The sequence below is a fragment of the Ostrinia furnacalis genome, unplaced genomic scaffold (genome assembly GCF_004193835.3).
Source record: "Ostrinia furnacalis isolate ACB-3 unplaced genomic scaffold, ASM419383v2 OfSCF1456, whole genome shotgun sequence".
NCBI classification, from domain to species: Eukaryota; Metazoa; Arthropoda; class Insecta; order Lepidoptera; family Crambidae; genus Ostrinia; species Ostrinia furnacalis.
The window spans coordinates 186,962-208,181 of record NW_021131695.1 but is presented as its reverse complement, the minus strand read 5'-3'; the positions used below and the strand labels follow the sequence as shown (position 1 = coordinate 208,181).

Sequence of the window (21,220 nt, the reverse complement as noted above, 5' to 3'; positions counted from 1 at the left end):
TAAAGCATCATTTAAAGAGAGTGTTAGGACACACTGTACTTTGTGTAAGCCTACTTATATAATTCATTATTATATTTATATATTTTACAACATGTATAGATCTGATAATAATAGTTTTATTTAATATTGTAATTTAACCTTGATTATTGAATGCAAGTATGTAATGATACCGACTACTTCCGTTTCTTTAGGAAATACTTCATAGTTTTGTTTATACAATTTACCAATACACTAGCCAAGCGAATAACTACTTAACGCGCTGTATATAAGGTCTATTTTTTAATAAATGGTGTCAGAATATTCAAGTATGCGTCCGCTCACAACAAGCCCCAACGACGAAAGAGAATTTTTTAGACATAATAAGGTGTCACAATTAAATAATACAATTACTTCTGGAATCTTTTATAAACGGGTTTCTTGTATGTAGTTCTTTTTGTATTCGCTTTTTCCAAAATGTTGTCAATCAGAGATAGCTTGTTTAAAGCTTATTGGTATAATAATGTTTTCCTATTTTAACATAGCATAATACAGACATGGAAAAAAGCCTAGTTACACACCTTAATTTCTGTTTTTAATTAAAATACATAATATGCAAAGTCAGAACTGATCTCTACTTCTATCACATGTGAAAAATGATTGCTCAACTTTCATAAGCAAGCATTTGTATTACGACTTTCATATAAATACAATAATACACGTTATTACGTATTGCACAAAAAAATTATACGAGTCAATCATTATTTCAGATAGGAAGCCGCATTGTATAAATAATCGACTTTCGCCAGACAGACGGACAAAGCAATAAAATGTATGTAGCGAATGCGAGCTTTAATTGCTACCATTGTGGCAATGGTCGTATGTATTATTCGAATTTGAACCATATCATTTGGAAAATAAGGTTTTACAGTGCGTTGAATGAAATGGACAGCTGATTAGAAAGATATTGCGAAGTAATATGTCTAAAAATAGACGAGTAAGGTCTGAAAAGGTTCATACAAATAATGTGGCATATACTCGTAAGACGAATGAACGAATCATATAGCTTCTGGCATCTATCTACATAACATTACCTAACTACATTAATACATTTTTATTTGTATTTGAGGACAATAAACTGACATTCCAAAAGTCCACCAATGAATATCAAATACATAAAGAAAACAAAACAAATCGCTTTTGCATCTAAGACCTAAACCTAGTCCACTTAAACTAAGCAGATCAACAAAATTGGTATTAACGTTACATTACATTAAAATTTATACCCTCAGTGAGAATTGAAGTCGCAAAAACAATGCTTTGGAGTCCCAGTAAATAATAAAGTGTACTAACAACCGACCGGTCGTTGTAGAAATGTAGGGCTTTGTCCAGCAGTGGACGTCATTTCGATGAAACGAACGAAGTAACAACTTCATGACCTCAAGTGTAACGAATGCAGAGAACTTTAAAATGACATCTTGTTATAGAAACTAAGTATGCCCAATGCGATTGTAATGGTTGATGGCATAGATAACGTCACTACAGAAGAGCAACTCAAGTCTAACACCGTGAAATCTTGTCCAGTTGTAGGTATTAAGTGCGTATCCAACAAATTTATGCCCGTATTCACAAACATTACTATGAGGTCTCACAGTGCGCGTGGACGCACATGGTGACACACGAACCAATCACAGAGCTCTATCCGACGCTGTGCGTTCGATTTGCTTAACTTAAGCAAGAATACGATAATGTCACTGGAGAGCGCGTCAAACTTAACACTATGTGTCTTGTTCAATTGTAATAAGTGTTATTATCCAACAACAATGTAGTCCGATGAGTTAATGCACTTCTAGGGATTGATTGCTTAACATGTTGATGTTTGGTTACGTCTAAACAACAATGATGTTAAAATTAAGTCATAGTTATGTATTGTGTTTGTGGTACAACTGTGAACAGTATACAGTCATATAATGTGTATAAGATGCTGCTGACGTCATCCGTACTAAATAATAATACCATTTAAGTTAAATCATTGAAGAACATCATGTTGAAACTTTACGAGGAACTTCTCACGATATTTTCCGTAGTAATTACTTACATGCAGATGGCTAACTTTCTTTTTAAAAAATCTTCATAAATTCATTTAGTAAGAAGAACCTTCATGAGACTAATAAGAACACGGAACCCACAGTTCCCAAGTTTGGCTCGCTCTTAACCTATTTTCTTATTACGCTACTGTTCTACTTATCGAATACAAACACGCGAAACAAAACGCAAATACCAAGAAAACTAGAAACGGAATAGACATCGTCAATTACACGACTACTTGCACACTATGTTGTTACTAGTTACAGGACTATTCCCACCTCTCTTTCCCACCACTGCAACTCCTGTGTAGCCAGGATCTACAGCTTGACCGCCAATAAAAACCCAACCAGTGAAGGTCAAGTTTGTCCCGGAGGAAAGTTAAACTGTCATTGGACCCGCAATGAAATTAATCAGAAGAACATAGGAGGAGTTCGAAGTTAAGGTTCGACTTCAAAGGGGTAGACTATAGGTCTAGCGCTTAACTCAGTCAGTGCCTGAGGAATTCAAAATTCAAAAATTCAAAATTATTTATTTATCGATAAAAGTCTTAACAATGATATTGTGAGTCTCATCCTTTTAAGTTTGTAAAACTTGTGTTAGAATGAGACTGCTCTTCTGTATGACAACTTGGGCCGGGTTACACCATCTCACCCCAAACCCTGACAGCCGCCAAAAATCTCTCAAACTCCATACAAAAACACGGTCATCGTCATAGTCAAGGTCAAAGCTTGGCGGTGAAACCCAGCCTTTAGAAATAAGACTGTAGAAGTTAGAAAATAAGTGAACATTTAACAATTTTTTTTTCTCTTCCNCCAATACACTAGCCAAGCGAATAACTACTTAACGCGCTGTATATAAGGTCTATTTTTTAATAAATGGTGTCAGAATATTCAAGTATGCGTCCGCTCACGACAAGCCCCAACGACGAATGAAAATTTCTTATGTGAAATCACCTTTTTTATAACTCGAGTCTCTTCATTATTGGCGAAATAATTAGACGAAAGGCGGTTCTTTTTATAATTATTTTTACACACCTTAATTTGCACTCTGCATAAAAACTGGTATTTGGACTTAAATAGAAATCACAAGCAATTTTTCCTGATTCAATTTTTATAAATGGCGATTTGATTCTTTTTATTTTTCTTAATATCTAATTAGGTTTACCGTATTTAGCGACTGTGCACATTGCACCGATATGATATCGGTTGATCAGGCGAGTAAAAGTTTGTAGTCTGCGGCGTGTGTAAGGTTAATAGGTGATTACTCAACCATAATTGAAGATTTCATTGAAGGCTAAACTGTAGTTTTTGGCTATAGTCAGTAGTGGTGATGGTATTAAACCCTAATTAGCATCTCTAGTAATTACCTGTCTTTAAGCTGTAGTAGGTATTAGGTTTACCGTATTTACCGACTGTTAATCAGTATGAACATGCATGGTAGAGATGAGACGTATTTACTAGAACAGATCCACACACTAGGTATTTTACAGTACTAGGCGGCACCTATTCCAATTTTTTAAATACTTGATCCACCTAGTATTTTATAAATTACACGATTTCCGACCCTATCATTAAAGTAATAGAGGTTATAATTGCGTAATCCGTAGTCGTGTATTACGCGCACTTAGTATTTCTCGCTAAGCTTATGTGCGAACGTAGAGATTCACTCCGTCTCTGTCTGACCAAACAAATTTGAGCGCGACGAAGCAAACGCACACAAACGTAGTCAAACCATATTCATGTAAATATTTTTATGAAATTGATATCTTTTAAATACGCCAACTTTTAAGTTGACAGTCCTAAGCCTGTTGAAGTATGAAGGGGGGAATTATTATTCAATTTCAAATTGCATTATAGTAGAAAATGTTTTAAAAATAAACTAAAATGGTGTCAAAACAGACAAGATCAGATAAGAATGGATGCTCTAGCCTCGGACCTATCGGGAAAACATTTTGGAAAATTTTGGAAAAACACAAATAAATTAAACGTGAAACCAAGTGTCCCGGTGAGCGTAGAGAGTGAACATGATCTCAAGGCTATTGCAAACATCTTTAAAGATCATTTTACCGTGAAGTCACCGTTGGAATCTGCGCGGGGCTGTGGTGGGGGCGCTGAGGGCGTCGTGTCTCGGAGATCGGTTAAGTTTTCGGCGAGAGACATAGCCAAAGTTATTGCAAAAATGACAAAAGGGAAGTCTCCCGGACACGATGGCCTCAGTATAGAACATTTTAAATATGCTGGGGTACACCTACCACGTATACTCGCAATGATTTTTGGTTTTAGTCTGGGACATGCCTATTTGCCGGAAGCATTAATGCGTACAATTGTAGTACCCATAGTTAAAAATAAGACGGGGGACGCATCTGACAAGTGTAATTACCGGCCCATATCGCTTGCTACCACTGCTGCAAAGATACTTGACGGTTTGCTTAACGGCTGTCTCGCAAAGTATGTGGAACTTCGCGATGCGCAATTTGGTTTTAAACCAGGTGTGTCCACAGAAAGCGCCATTTTCAGCCTTAAGCACACTGTCAAGTACTATACAAAGAGGAAAACGCCGGTGTATGCGTGCTTCCTAGACTTATCTAAAGCCTTCGACCTGGTAGACTATGGCCTACTATGGGAGAAACTGGGGAGAGCTGGTATGCCGGCAGACTGTACTAAATTATTTAGATTTTGGTATAAACATCAAAAAAACCAGGTGAGGTGGGCTGGTGCACTCTCAGATGAGTATACCCTTCAATGCGGAGTGAGGCAGGGTGGGTTAAGCTCGCCTACCCTTTTTAACCTCTACATTGACCAGCTGATTGGGGAGCTCAGTGGCATCCATATTGGCTGTTACATAGACGGACAGTGTGTAAATAACCTAAGCTACGCTGATGACATGGTGCTGCTGAGCCCTTCTATTGGTGGGTTAAGAAAATTGGTTTCTATCTGTGAGACGTATGCGGCGGCCCATGGCTTGGTGTACAACGCCAAAAAAAGTGAAATCCTTGTATTTAAAGCGGGAAAGCGTGCGCCAGGTTATGTGCCGCCAATAACTCTGAATGGTTCGATATTGAAAAATGTTGAAAAATTTAAATATCTTGGGCATATAGTCACTGCAAATTTAAGTGATGATGAGGACATTGAGAGAGAGCGTAGGGCGCTGGCGGTAAGAAGCAATATGCTTGCACGCAGGTTCGCTCGATGTACGGGGGAGGTCAAGATTACCCTTTTCAAGGCTTTTTGTCAGTCCTTTTACTCGAGTGGTCTGTGGGTGAGTTATACGCGTCGAGCCTACAGCGCGCTACGCGTGCAGTACAACAACGCCTTCAGAATGCTGTTGAGGCTGCCGCGGTTCTGCAGCGCCTCGGGAATGTTCGCGGACGCACGGACAGACGGGTTCCATGCGATAATGCGTAAAAAAGCCTCGTCGCTGCTACGCCGCATAAGGGTCAGCAACAACAGCATTCTGAGGACAATTATTGCACGTCCTGACTGTCCTATCCAAACACATTGGATACAATTATCTATGGGCCAAATAAAATGAAAACTAAAAGTAATGTGCACTAACTCAACTAACATAATATAAGGAAAAATTGTTACTAATCCCTACTAACAAACTATGGATGAAAGTCTGAAATAAATTATTTATTATTATTATTCATACTACGGTTGTATCTTTAAAAAAATATGTATTTTAAAGTCGTATTACGCGTATTAGTCCGCACTAGTCGCGTCAAGTATGCTAAATTACTACGTACTAGGTGGAATAGGTATTTGGATCGAGTATAAATAAATACTAGGAATAGGTGCACCTATTATCAAATTTACCTAGTATAACCCATCTCTAATGCATGGAAGTGCGCACATCACAGCGATTTGGTATCGGCCTGTTTCCTCATACAAATTTGAAGCCGACCCGATCAGGGGACTAAGTCTGTAGTTTGCGGTGTGTATTAGATAGGTGACTACTCAACCTTTATTAGTTGGGCTGCTGACAACGCCACTCTTGTAGCGGAGTTTTGAGTTGACACTGTGTAGGTTTATTGTCGACACGATAAGAAGAAGAATTTGCTGGGTTTCATTGGAGGCCAAACTAGATACTGGCTATAGTCAGTTGCAGTGGTGGTGTTAGACCCAAATTAGCACATCTATTAAGTCTATTACCTGTCTTTAAGCTGTAGTAGGTAGCTCGTCAGCGCATACGCAGCCGCGGATTCTACGAAGTTGTTCTGCGCTCGTAAAAAGCCTTCACTGTTGGGAGGCCCATGTTCTAACTCCAACCACGCCCGAAGAGATTTGCCCGACTGTTTCTTGATCTGGTGCAGCGATACTGAGTTTAAAACCTGTGGGGAAAAGGGAATAATTAGCAACAGGTACTTGACATTTAACCTACATAAAAATCTTGGCAATCCACCTACAAGGTGGACCGACGACATCGTAAAGGTAGCAGGGAAGCGCTGGACGCAGGCCGCTACCAGTCGATCAACGTGGAAAGAATTAGGGGAGGCCTATGTTCAGCAGTGGACGTCCTATGGCTGAAATGATGATGATGATGATGATGATGATGATGATGAAAAATCTTGGAGTTACTCTACAAAGATCCGTAGGAGAAATAAAATAGCCGAGATAGCCCGTAGATGTCGGTCCGCCTCCAGGATCAGAACTCGAAACCTATCCAGTTGCAGCGAGGGGTGAGACAGGGAGATGTCATATCTCCGAAACTGTTCACCACCGCCCTGGAAGATGTTTTCAAGCTTCTGGACTGGAGCGGATTCGGCATAAATATCAACGGCGAGTATATCACCCACCTTCGTTTCGCGGACGATATCGTAGTCATGGCTGAGACCGTGGAGGACCTAAACACAATGCTCGATGGCCTCAGTAGAGCCTCTCAACAAGTGGGTCTTAAAATGAACATGGACAAGACAAAAATTATGTCAAATGCCCGTGTTATACCCACTCCTCTGAAGGTTGGAGACACTATACTCGAAGTTGTTGACAATTATGTATACCTGGGACAAACAGTCCAGTTAGGTAGGTCCAACTTCGAGAAAGAGGTTAATCGTCGAATCCAACTCGGCTGGGCAGCGTTCGGGAAGCTTCGCGAAATTCTCACGTCCGAAATACCGCAGTGTCTCAAGTCAAAAGTGTTTGACCAGTGTGTGTTGCCAGTGATGGTGTATGGCTCTGAGACGTGGTCGCTTACTATGGGCCTCATAAGAAGGCTCAAGGTCACCCAAAGAGCGATGGAGCGTGCTATGCTCGGAGTTTCCCTGCGTGATCGAATCAGAAATGAGGAGATCCGTAGGAGAACCAGAGTGACTGACATAGCCCGCAGAATCGCTAAAATCAAGTGGCAGTGGGCGGGGCACATAGCTCGAAGAGCTGATGGCCGCTGGGGCAGGAAAGTTCTTGAGTGGCGGCCACGAGCTGGAAGACGTAGCGTGGGCAGGCCTCCCACTAGGTGGACCGACGATCTGGTGAAGGTCGCGGGAAGTACCTGGATGCAAGCGGCGCAGGACCGGTCTTTGTGGAAATCCTTGGGGGAGGCCTTTGTCCAGCAGTGGACGTCTTTCGGCTGAAGCGAGCGAGCGAGCGAGCCCGTAGATTTGCCAAACTTAAGTGGCAGTGGGCGGGGCATATAGCTCGTAGAACTTATAGCCAGATAGTGGTGGCCTCCCACTCATACGATCTGGTGAAGTCGCGGGAAGCACCTGGATACGAGCTGTGCAGAGCCGGTCCTTGTGGAAATCAATGGGTGAGGCTTATGTGCAGTAGTGGAAGGAATTCGGTTGGAACGAACAAACACAAAAAAAGCCTGTAGTCTCCTTAACAGCTGGCATAAATATGATTTATAAACGACAGTAAACCATTCACCGGCTGTATCAATCCAGACTCCTTGTCCAAGCAGATGATCTCATAAGGATGCAGCTTCATAGGCACCCTCTCGGCGACCCACACAGCCTGTAGCCTCCTTAACAGCTGGGCTGCTAGCATCTCTTGTCTGAGGTCGTCTCTCACTTTGACGATGCAGCCCAGTAGCCTCCAACTCGTATTGGGGCTTGTTGTCAAGCTCAAACTGATGCACAAACCTATTGTACCACTTAGCGACTGTATCAATCCCGACTCCTCATCCAAGTAGGTGAACTCATAAGGGTCCAGTTTCAAAAACACTCTTTCAGGGGCATAAATATACACTTTAAAAACATTAGAAACCACTCACCGGCTGTATCAGTCCTGACTCCTTGTCCAAGCAGATGATCTCATAAGGGTGCAGCTTCAAAGGCACTCTCTCGGCGACCCACACGGCTTGTAGCCTCCTTAAAAGCTGGGCTGCTAGCATCTCTTGTCTGAGGTCGTCGCCCACTTGACGATGCAGCCCAGTAGCCTCCAACTCGTATTGGGGCTTGTTGTCAAGCTCAAACTGATGCACAAACCTATTGTACCACTTACCGACTGTATCAATCCCGACTTCTTATCCAAGCAGGGGATCTCATAAGGGTCCAGTTTCAAAGACACTCTTTCAGGGGCATAAATATACACTTTAAAAACATTAGAAACCACTCACCGGCTGTATCAATCCAGACTCCTTGTCCAAGCAGATGATCTCATAAGGGTGCAGCTTCAAAGGCACCCTCTCGGCGACCCACACAGCTTGAAGCCTCCTTAACAGCTGGGCCGCTAGCATCTCTTGTCTTAAGTCATCTCCCACTTTGACGATGCAGCCCAGTAGCCTCCAACCGGCTAAGGCGCCGTAGGGGGACGAAGACCGCATCCGAGCTAGTTTGCTTTCCCAGGATTCCTGTAAAAGAGGATTTTGTTTATTTGGATATTCAAATAATCACAAAGTCGCTTTCCACTGTCTGTCCCTATGTATGCTTAGATCTTTAGAACTACGCAACAGATTTTAATGCGGTTTTTTTAATAGATAGTGACTCAAGAGGAACGTTTATAGGTATAAAACTACATATTATAGAAAAGCCGAGAAATTCCATTGCAACCGTGCGAAGCCGGGGCGGGTCGGTAGTTGAGAGTTAATTTACTGGTGTTGGAATTTATTTTTAAAGCAAAATAATAATATTAGTCACTTTCATATGGCATCATCCAGCACTTCCTCCAAAAATTTACATAAAATACCTAATATTGCCTCCAATATTTCCATAGATTTTTATTGGGTTACAAATCCCGGCATTTAACATATTGACTTAATTACAAATGAGATAATTTATGTGCCAAACATAAGAAACGACCTAATTCTAACATCCTCTTATATCAACAATCAATATCTTATATCAAGTAAACTGGTTTCTTACTAAATTACTATCAAATATGGCTCAATTTCATGAATTGATTTTCAGTTTACGTGTTATCATCCAATTAACTGCATCATCGTCAGCGATTACATCTAAATTAATCGTTTTACAAGTCTAAATTATATGACTTCGATATTCACTAATGGCGTTCTTTTTATGAGCTAACTCGAACGTACTTGTTTACCTTGAACTGTTTAGCGTACAACTATAGTGCTTAAACACAATTTAAGACTTAAATTATATCTTATAACATTAATATCCTAAGAACCTATAAAATGTATTTATTTAGTATTACAATGAATCGCTTTTACTGCCAGTCCCAACACACGCGACTTACTTGGGACGCCAATGACCGTTTACAATATGACAAGGGGTTTTATAACATAAAATATAATTAAAATTTATGTTATAGTCTGAAGCAAAATATTTTTTGTTCGAAGAGTTGAAGCATATGACATCATGTGCATACATATTTGTGATCGACAGTATAATGCGCGACAACAGGGGCGCAAATACATTTACAAATAACAACAATTTAACAAAAATATCTTTTGAATTTAAGAGCAGACAAGGTCAACTGAAAGGACGACGAACTCGTCATGTTATACGTCAAGATCCAAAAGTAATGACATCAGTCAGTATGATAAGGATAAAAACTTGAGATTATCTTGACAGTAACGGCTGAAAACGTCAGAATTTCTTTGCTGTAAGACGTAGGCAAGTACAGTAAGCATCAAATAGTCAGTGACAACAAAATAGCCTGAAAGTTCGCAACACGTCTTTGTTTTTTGGTCAATTTGGGTGTAATTATTTAACGCTGACTATACCATCCATCTTATTTTTTACTCGAAAGACCAAAAGCTAGACATCAAGTCCTAACCTAAGTGACGTCACTACCTACTTGCGTTTAGACCCGTGGCAAAGGTCACCCGGGTCACGCTCGATTACATTGAGCGTCGGCATCCGCCAGACTTCCCACACTTGTTCCTACTAGCGACAGTCTCTTATCAATGGCCCTACCATTAGTGACGTCACTGCGTGAAGAGTTACTGAATGAGTTTTTGTTCTTATGCATCTTGACAGTAGTGAGAATAGTATAGTCACAGCGAGTATGATAATGATAACGATTGAACGGTACCTTTAACCTCATATCTACGCAAAGAGATACAGTGAATAACAGTGATGTTAAAAGAGCCTTTCGGCTGGGTAATGTTTAGTGATATTAGTGAGCTACTAACACTGTAGATAATGAAAGGGTGGGGGAGGGAGAAAAAGATGGAAAGAGACAGAGAGCATGTGCCTCAATGAGGGGTTTTCGCGTATGAAAAATCCGCCAGATGGCAAGACGTAGACGCAAGGTCCAAATGCCGCATGATTGGTTATTTTTGACATGACATTGACAGATATGTGAAAATCCACCAATCACGCAGCAGTCAGACCCCAAATCCACGTCCCGCCATCTAGCGGATCTTTCATACGCGAAAACCCTCATTGATTGAGCAGTATTTCAGTATTTGTTTACCGACACGTACTCCAGTCTTTTGTCAACAGCGAAATTAGAATGAAAAAGCGAGAAGGAGATAAAGATAGAGGGAGGAAAGAGATAGAGGATGACAGATAGAGTGTGTACACACGGCCACACTGTTAACTATCCATTTCCGTTTTTGCTCTCGCTCTCATCAAATGGTGATTCTTTGCGATAGAAAGAGATGACATGACCGGCAATGGGTAAGTTAACACTGTTGCCATATAGATAGTACCTTCAGAGCGGCGGCCGAGGAATCAGCCGGGTCGTATTTGAAACCGTAGTCGCCGCCCACACGACCCACACGAAGATAATCAATAGTGAGGGAAAGAGAAAGGGGGGAAGCGAGAGAGGGAAAGAAACAAGCGGGGAAAGAGAAAGAGGGAGACAGATATGAGTGCGTACCTTCAAAGCGGTGGCCGATGGATCAGCCGTGTTTGAAAGCGTTCGCTAGCCGTCGCCGCACTTAATCCGCATACACCGCTACAGACTCTTGAGATCCACAGGAAGATGTTTAATAAATTGAGAGAGAGAGAGAAAGCGTGTATCTTCAGAGCAGTAACGAGGAATCAGTCAGCTCGTGAGAGAGACAGAGTGAGGGGAAGGAAGAACGTGTAAGTACCTTCAGAGCAGTGGCCGATGGATCAGCTGGGTCGTGTTTGAAAGCGTTGGGCGGCGGTGCGGCCGTGGCGTCCGCTAACCGTCGCCGCACTTCGCCCGCTCCCACCGCTACAGACTCCCGCGATCCGCACGACGATGTTCAATAAGAGAGAGAAAGGGAGGGGAAGGGGGAGAGAGAAGGAGATAGAGTGTGTACCTGCAAGGCGGTGGCCGACGGATCAGCCGGGTCGTGTTTGAAAGCGATCGCTAGCCGTCGCCGCACTTAATCCGTACCCACCGCTACAGACTCTTGAGATCTACACGAAGATGTTTAATAAATTGAGAGAGAGAGAGAAAGCGTGTATCTTTAGAGCAGTAACAAGGGATCAGTCAGCTCGTGAGAGAGACAGAGTGAGGGGAAGGAAGAACGTGTAAATACCTTCAAAGCGGTGGCCGATGGATCAGCCGGGTCGTGCTTGAAAGCGTTGGGCGGCGGCGCGGCCGTAGCGTCCGCTAACCGTCTCCGCACCTCGCCCGCTCCCACCGCTACAGACTCCCGCGATCCGCACGACGATGTTCAATAAGAGAGAGAAAGGGAGGGGAAGGGGGAGAGAGAAGGAGATAGAGTGTGTACCTGAAAGGCGGTGGGCGACGGATCAGCCGGGTCGTGTTTGAAAGCGATCGCTAGCCGTCGCCGCACTTAATCCGTACCCACCGCTACAGACTCTTGAGATCCACAGGAAGATGTTTAATAAATTGAGAGAGAGAGAGAAAGCGTGTATCTTCAGAGCAGTAACAAGGGTTCAGCCAGCTCGTGAGAGAGAGTGTGTGTAGGGAAGAAAGAACGTGTAAATACCTTCAGAGCGGTGGCCGATGGATCAGCCGGGTCGCGTTTGAAAGCGTTGGGCGGCGGCGCGGCCGTAGCGTCCGCTAACCGTCGCCGCACCTCGCCCGCTCCCACCGCTACAGACTTCCTCGATCCACACGACGATGTTCAATAGATAGGGATAGAAAGGGAAAGAAAAAATAGGGGAAATGAGATAGAGGGAGATAGATAAGAGTGCGTACCTTCAGAGCGGTGGCCGATGGATCAGCCGGGTCGTGCTTGAAAGCGTTGGGCGGCGGAGCGGCCGTAGCGTCCGCTAACCGTCGCCGCACCTCGCCCGCTCCCACCGCTACAGACTCCCGCGATCCACACGACGATGTTGATAACGCTGACACCGCTGACACCTGCAAGGGAAAATAGAATTTAAAACTAGGTTTTTTATAGCTTTTACAAAAGTACACACTGCTGCTGCCTGCAGCAGTCCAGTCTCCTTATTATAAACTTGCTAAACATTTAGCAAGTTTTTTAAGTGTAATTTTTATCCAGTTTATTTCCAGTTTATTGCGCATTTAACATTTTTGTAACAAGGTAGGCACAGTGCTTATTATTATGTTTTTTATCAAGGTAAACCGTAAATGACACGTTCTACAATGCCGCATTGCATTTGAAAACGTCACTACTATTCAGCAATGACATTTAAAAATCTAGGTTCAGTTGCATGAAGCACCTAAGTGGCTAGTGCTACCTATCAGTATACTAGACCACGCCCCCTCCGTCTGATTGACATTGGCTTATTAGTATATTGCCCCACTAACACAGACATTTTACTTTCATTAATTTAAACCGATTTATCAATACGTGAATGACAGATTGTAAAAAAATTGCATGCATTAATTGCAAGTAGCCAAATGCAATTTATCGATTGTGAAGTGTTTTTTTTATTTTATTAAATCAATAAGTCAAAATAAACAAACGAACGTTGCCTCCAGGCATAATGCTTCGCATAATAAGTAGCGTACTTAAAAAAAGGCGAGAATAAACGAAAGTGTTTTTAGATACTTATCTGCAATGTCAATAGACGTGACACGATACTCTGGCAGTTTGTTTGGTTTGTGTATTTTTTATTTAAATTCAGCTTTTAACTTTTTGCATAGATAACATTTTTATTTTTTATTGCGTATTGCTTTGCATTATGTACAGTTAAAAGCACATACATGTCACAATATAACAAATATTATCACTACATGAAGATGCTACAGTATTTATGGTCCATTCAGCGTAAGAAGGTGATTTAGACAGTTCTATTTAATGAGGAACTTCTTTAAACCGAAATCGATATTTTTTTAAATCGAGAATATTTTCTTTAGAAATCTAATCCTTTTATTTGTTTGATTTTTTTTATCTTGATCAAAATTTTAACTAACTACCTGGATATAAAATAAACGTGAATATTTTTAGATGACTGTGTTGTCATCTGCTGCATTACCAGTTTATATGATTGTTGCGTTGAATGATGAATAAACTAGTGCTGAATAAATTAAAATGGTTTTTTCAGTCTTTTATCAATTGCAGTGGCCGTATCACGTCAAGTTTTATTTTATTTCGTAACAATAAATCCAATCAGATGTATTGTTTGCGGAGCATTCACCGTTGTCGAGTCGCTGATTACACTACACGTGGGTTATACACGTGCCGGACACTCGTGCGAGGGAAATATCCTTAACCCTCAATAAGAAATAGTATACATATTTTGAACTTTATTGCCTTGTTATAAGGTCAAAACAAAAGAAAAAACCGGNTAATTTTTCCTTTATCTATGCTATAAGACGTTGCTTCGTACCAAATTTCAAGATTCTGAGTTCACGGGAAGCACCCTGTAGGTTTTGATTCCCTTGCAAGTAGGGGTTGCAAGTCCCGGTACTAAGGAGTGTTACTGAATTACCGGTACCAGGTCTAAGCCAGTACCGGGAAAACCGGGAAATTCGGGAATTTCGGTACCCACGTGAATGGTTATTTAAAATATGTTTTCTCACTTTCTATCAATGTCAAATACTGGCAGCGACAAGAGTTAGGGACAAAACATAAATTAACTAAATTAGGTTTATAAAAAAACACGGTATTATAAGAAATAATAAGTAGTTAGTACCTAAGTACAATCAGTTAAAACAATCAGTCTTAAAAGGATACTTTTTAATTTGTTGATAGTGTGTACGTAAAAAGATGATGGCATCTAGTCAAAAAATTGTTATTAAAAAATAAATTATTGAAGTCCCGAAAGTATCGAAAGTCTCGGGAATTGCATCGTCAGTACCGGAACTAGATAAAGGATTAGATTATCGGGAATTCCCGGGAAAAATGAGTACCGGGATTTCCCGGGAGCAAACCCTACTTGCAAGTGTCGAAAATTTGCGGCATAAACGGCTGTATCTTTTGATTGCGTTGGCTTAGAAGTTTGATTTTTTCACAGCTTCAAGGGACAGTAGACCTGAGTAATTGATATAAATTTCAGCTTCATACCTCCACGCGTTCCTGAGAAAAAGGGTCTTGACAGAAGGACGGACGGACAACAAAGTGATCCTATTAAGGGTTCCGTTTTTTCCTTTTGAGGTACGGAACCCTAAAAATTAAATCTTGTTTGCTCAATCAATGGTTAACGCTTGTGGGTGAAGCGACATCACGTACGGGGGATAATACACATGGTATGTAGCATCTTTTGTAATAGGCTAGTTGCCTAAAAAAATTTTTTTAGTCCGTAATGTATAATATCAAAAAATATTGGACACGTATAATTTTATTTGTCAATCTAACAAATAATTACATAGTTATGGTGCGTTGAAGTTGCGCACGACGTCACAACGTGCGGCATTTTTAAGCAAGCGTTGACGTCACGGGCCTCTTCTTATGAACTTTGGGGCGCTTTATCTCTTTAAATTTTCATTCGTTTGAAAAAGTGAAAAATACGAGTAGAGTATTTTTTGATAAGTTAACTGACGGACTAATTAAAACTCTTGCTTTTTGACCCAGGCAACATCCCCATTGTAATAAGTGTAATTTTGCATTAAAAATGTATAGCCTGAAGAATTGACGGACTACATAAGGATAAAGACACTATTCGCTTATTAGTGTAATTGCCACGCCATTCTTAGGTAGGCAATGTCTGAAAATATAGTTTGTCTCACAAATAGCCGTTATTCGGTTGACCACTTGACTGTAGTCTTGTAAAGTGACAAGTCATAGGTTACTTATGACAACCTGGCTGTAATCTTAAGGCTGGCGAAATTTTGGAAAGTAAAGTCAATGACTTAAAGAAACAGTGAAAATGGAGTGTTGACGACAGTTATTTACATATCTTTACACATTCTTTGGAAAGTGTCTGCAGCTGAGGAGTTATTGGTACTACATTTTAGGTAGGTTCAAAACGAATGAAGACTGTTTTAGGAAAAATATCTTTATGGGCATTATAAAAGAAAGAAGGTTAAGAATTTTGCGGCTTCTTACCGCAACCTCTGGTACTTTTGCATATAACAAATGGTTTAAGCTTGCATACTGTTCAGTATAGCAACACTCTCGATACCATAATTAATGCTTAACTTGGATCAATTCATGTGTTACATAATAATGCTATTACATAAAAGAAACAATAGCATACTATCGGGCACAGTTACTTGCATCGCTATCAATATAACGATAATTTACTTGGCAACATACAAAACAATACTAGAAAAGAAAGTACTAATGGATTGAATAAGTCGTGACACAATTTTTATTTTGTTACCGCTTTTCTAATAAGTAACACTTACACTAGGTACAGTCTCCTAATGAAAGTGTATTGCATGAAATTATTGTATGTTTTAGGCTTCACTGAATGGGATTTGGGGACCAACTTTTTTTTTTCATATTGTGTCTGTTTTTATTGCCTATGTGTCAAGAGTGGATTGACCACAAAGTCCAGCGGTTTATAGGCCTAAGATGCGCGCCGCGATAAGCGGTTATCACGCAATTTTATCGATTTTGCCCATACATTTTGACGTCGATAAAAGTTATAACGGCGCGCATCTTAGGCCTACTAGTTGGGTTATTGTCACCATAATTTACAGAATCTCACTCCCCAAAACAAAACCGTTTAAAACCTTTCATCATAACTAATGCGGTGCAAGTGTAGGGTTGCCAACTATACTGTTTTGAACAGTATTATACTGTTTTTCACTAAATTATACTTTTTACTGTTGAACAAAAATAAAGTATACAAAATACTGTTTTCAGCTAGCATCACTAGTATCCATAGATATTTTTAAAAGTAAATGCCCAACACCACATTTAAGTACGCGTTGTAGAGCTATACTGTTTGTTTTTTTTTTAATACTGTCTGTTTTCCTTCTCCGACCTCTAATATACTTTATATTTTGAAAGAAAAGTTGGCAACCCTATGCAAGTGTGGTTTTGTTCCCCAGTCGATGAAGCACATGATGTCGTGCCCTGAGTGCCCGAGCAACTGCACATAAGAGTATTTAATGAATGCTGCAGACAACGCCACTCTTGTAGCGGAGTTTTGGGTTGACGCTGTGTGTGTGTAGGTTTGTTGTCGACACGATAAGAAGAAGATTAGCTTAATATATTCACCTGTGATAAGCTATCCGGCGCGGGCGCTCTCGGTGCGTACTGCGTACTTAAATCCTCATCATCATGGCTCCAACAGTCACCCGCGTCAGCATCGTCCAATGCAGAGTATAATGACAGCACCGGCCATTCTGGCACCAGATTCTCTTCGCTCTTCGTATGTCTGATGGGGGGAGAGTGGGGCGCGGGCGGCGCTGGCGGTAGCAAACGGGGAGGTAGGGGCTCGTGACCTTCTGTTTCGAGAACTTCCACGTACATTATGTATGGCGCCTGTGGAAGAAAATGAGGGGAATTTAAAATGGGTTCAGTGGCTATCTTACATCAGCTGCTACATACGAGTAAAACGTCACTATGTAGGCATTGACGGCAAATTGCTTTGAGCTGGCACAATAGAGTGAGATAATGATTCTAAAGTAGACATCATTGAAAAGACAAGACAAGGCAGTAATTTATTTTCCACATACCTATCATTTAAATAGGACTTAACTACAAAGTTTCTATGCAACTTCAGTGAATCAAAAAAACGACACGATTTGTAAGATATCATAGTTTACGAATTCTAATTCTAATATCACGAAATTACATCCTTTTTACATCCAATGCTTTCTCAGTCACTGCAAACTCAAATAATTCACTTTCATTCTTCTCATTGCCAGTTATTATAAAGTCAAAGTTTTCATAACTGCGCCCTTTCACATAAAGACAATACAACTTTTCTTCAATAAAAGGGAAACATGCTATGATTTTCTCAACTGTTCACGCGCAGATGAAAACTATACAATTACACGTAAAATAATCTCAAGTAATCTTATTAGTGTGAATATAAATAACATTTTATCTAATCATAGTTGCGAAATCGAAGTGCGTATTTAGAAATACCAAACTTGGAACTCGGAGTCCGTGGCCCGAATTGGTGTAACAGAAAACTTTAATTGCTCTTTGGAATACTAGTCCGAATGTACTTTACACTAAATGTCGTTCCAGTAGTTCAGTTTCAAGAACAAATTAATAAGCGACGATTGGTTATAACTTGGCACGCGGCGATTAAAGTCAATTGTTTAACAGCATTCCAACGCAAGGTAAGGTACTGCCTTTTTATAAACATGACGGAATTTTTAGCTATAAATTCCTTCGTATACCTACTATAATGGAGTCTTCCAGCGACTTGGCCCACTTTTAGCTTGGACTTGAAAGAAAAAATATTTTCAAATCCAAACCGGTGATTTGGCCGGTGGACCAAGCTAAAATTGAGCCAAGTGGCTGAAGACTCCTATAATGTTCTGCAGTATACAGTTTGTTGGAATTTTTACATGATTTAACTATTTAAAGTGGCAATTTGCGAAATTATCATCTCTCTTGAATAAACATTGAACGGCAAGCGTAAGTATTTTCTATCGCAGATACTGTTAGGACACAAATTGGCTTGAACTCGATTTTACGGATCGGCTAACAATTCACAAACAGATCGGACTCGTACATTAGAAGAGATAGTTTCTTGAGATTTGAAACCTGTCAAAGGAATCAAGCAATATTTTAAAAGTTAATAAGTATAATGAATTGTTCTCAAGTAAATGCATTTCTTTATTTTTTAAATATTGTAAATAAGAACATCAATAATAATTTCAGCAGAGCAGTCGCCTAAATTTTTTTAACTCTATCAGTCCTTCACTGTTGATGCGCAGTGCGCACAGTTTAAAACTGTAGAGTTTTATTTATGAAAGGACTTAGCTTAGCTCTAGCTCTAGTAATTTGAAAAATCCAAAGAGCTTATTTTGTTAGCAACAAGCCTTCTTGTAGCATCGGGTTTACGTTTTGTAGCGACGTTTACATATTTTCGGGTCCGTCTATCTCTCTCACGCAAAACAAGATATCTATAAGAACGACAGTGATAAATACACAAGCAGTTAGTACGGCCTTTGTGTGAGATGTTATCAAGACCAAGAGCCAGTCCATATACCACAAAAAAGCAAGTAAGCCGTGTAGTATCACCTACTCTACATGCAGAGGTATTGTATTCGACTTCGCGCGAAATGTGCCCGTTGACAGCTCTCGATTCTGTGAAATTAATATCGCGATACGCAACTCGAAACTCAACACGGTTGATTGTCTTGAAACCTTTGAACCAACGATAATTAAAATTCGTGGATATTAATAAATTGTATTTAATTAACTGGTAATATTTCGCGACCATATTACTTTGAATATAATCAATTAGTTTACGTAAAAAGTTTTCTGCTGTACTGTTTCGGCAAAAAATATCTCAAAATCAGCCGTACTTTTTAGAAAAAGTCCAATCAAATCTGCAAAAGAAAGATATCCGTGTAACCCAGATACTAATTTGTCCTTTCAAATCACGCCCACCTCTCACAGTTGAAATCCGCACTATGTCATGCCGCGCGCTACTTGAAATAAGCTGAAGGCCGAGTTACACACGAAAGTTGAATTAAAATATCAGTAACATTAATACGAAACCAACGAAAGAAAAAATATTTTAGGGAACCTTGCTGTTTCCGCAACTATTAAGTTGCACTGAGTCCAACGCCTTTAATGTCAGAAGTTAATATTAAATAACAGAGCGCTTTAGCAATTTTTATTTTGTTTACAATAAAATTACGAAATGATCTGGTAGTCTGGTAACATTGGCGCGTATATCGAATTCCATACCAATGATCGATAGCGCCTATAAATATTTTATCGTTATTACTTATTACCTTTGACCCAAAATATACGAACGTGCATAATATTGCGAATGAACATCATCTAAATCGAAAAAGCATAGAGCTCTTGAAGAATATTGCACCTCACCAAGTTCTAAGAAACTTATATTCAGGCAATAAGGCATTTACTGATCGTCAGTTAGAGCTGTGTTAATTGATGACACATTGTTGTTAGTTTTATTTTGAGGTAAGAATATTATCTTTAATTAAACCACAGTTCTTCAAATTTAAACCACATAAGGCACTGCGCTTGATTGCCTTTATCCACTCCATGCCTCAGGTCTGGCGGTGGTTATTCGTGAGGGCGGTCAAATTAATCAATTTATGAATTTAGAAATCATTAGTCAGCCAATCAACTGACCCATTTATAAATACGTATGTCAGACAAGATTAAACACGTATCATTTGACCGATTATCATCAAAGGTCGTGTCTTATTGGTTACTCGGTCAGTGTGATATCACAGTCATAACTTTGGTATATTAAAACTAAGAAGAACTAAGTAAAATTAGGGTGGGTGTACCAGTAACAAACCGAATAAGCGACATTTCAAAAGTATTTTTGATATTGTGACTCAATTATTACAACAATAATTGCAAAAAAAAAGAATTAACTACTCCTTGTCTATCATAGAATCAAGTAGCTTATTCCAATTTTCTAAATAGCTGTAAGGTTTATTTTTATTTAACAATCAATGTGGAAAGTCGCAATGTGCCTAAGGTTGACCAGATCGTACAAGTCGTGTTTGTCGCTTTTATTTATGACTAATTATTGGCAGAAGTACGGCAGTGCTACCAAACGTAACAAAAGTGGCGGGAAATTCGACAGATTGTTAATATTTTGATGTGAAATTAGAAAACTACAGGTTCCTGGTGTGGGACTGGTGCACCCACCCTACTTATTCTTGGCTTATCATCAGGTCATTTAGTCAGCACTGTAGGAGGACGACCCTCTAACATACTGTGCCTCTAACATTCTTTACCAAAGGCAAAAGGGATGATTTGGCCTACGTTCCCACGCTGGCCAGACGGGTTGGTGAGGCCTGATGTTCACATATATCTACACCTTAGGCCCGATTCAACCAAACTTTTATCCGAGAATAACTCCTGGTATAACTGGCACTGGTAGATCACCAATGAGATGGACGGACCAGATCAAGGCCGCAACTAAGTGCTCGGTTAGCGAAAGTACCCGGAAAGCTGCAGTTCGCGAGGAATGGCGCCGTATTACGAGGAACATCACTCTGAACCGTGATTCAAAATGATGACCACGACCACTCTGACAAGAGTGTACCGACTGAGAAGAAGAATAACTGGCACATTCACAGTTTAAGTATGGGGAATATGTCAACACTGACGATTTATTCTGAGATTAATATTTACTCTTGTTTGGTCGAATCCATCCTAGTCGCGTCTTACGATATCCTCGGGAAAAGTGGGGGTTGCTCTATTCTACTCTGCCATACATTGAAACACTTTAAATAAATACAAAAAATATCTTCGTACTTGATACGAGAGACTGTTGGTTGACACAGCCAACTAATTGATAAGAACAAAGCAGATAACGCCGAAT

General features: G+C 40.2%; 1 protein-coding gene across 5 annotated transcripts in view; it reads right to left on the bottom strand.

Moving 5' to 3' along the window:
* The window catches only part of fwd (phosphatidylinositol 4-kinase beta fwd), a 58,528-nt gene that overhangs the window by 10,810 nt on the left and 26,498 nt on the right, over positions 1 to 21,220 (bottom strand). For 3 of the 5 annotated variants that reach the window (XM_028304548.1, XM_028304549.1, XM_028304552.1), the window contains 4 exons: positions 16,936 to 17,202; positions 12,558 to 12,719; positions 8,620 to 8,853; positions 6,216 to 6,394 (listed from right to left, as the gene is read on the bottom strand). In XM_028304548.1, the coding sequence (XP_028160349.1) occupies positions 6,216 to 6,394; positions 8,620 to 8,853; positions 12,558 to 12,719; positions 16,936 to 17,202 (842 nt within the window). Of the gene's footprint in view, positions 1 to 6,215; positions 6,395 to 8,619; positions 8,854 to 12,345; positions 12,461 to 12,557; positions 12,720 to 16,935; positions 17,203 to 21,220 lie in introns of all 5 variants that reach the window. The other 2 variants (XM_028304550.1, XM_028304551.1) reach the window with 2 other exon arrangements.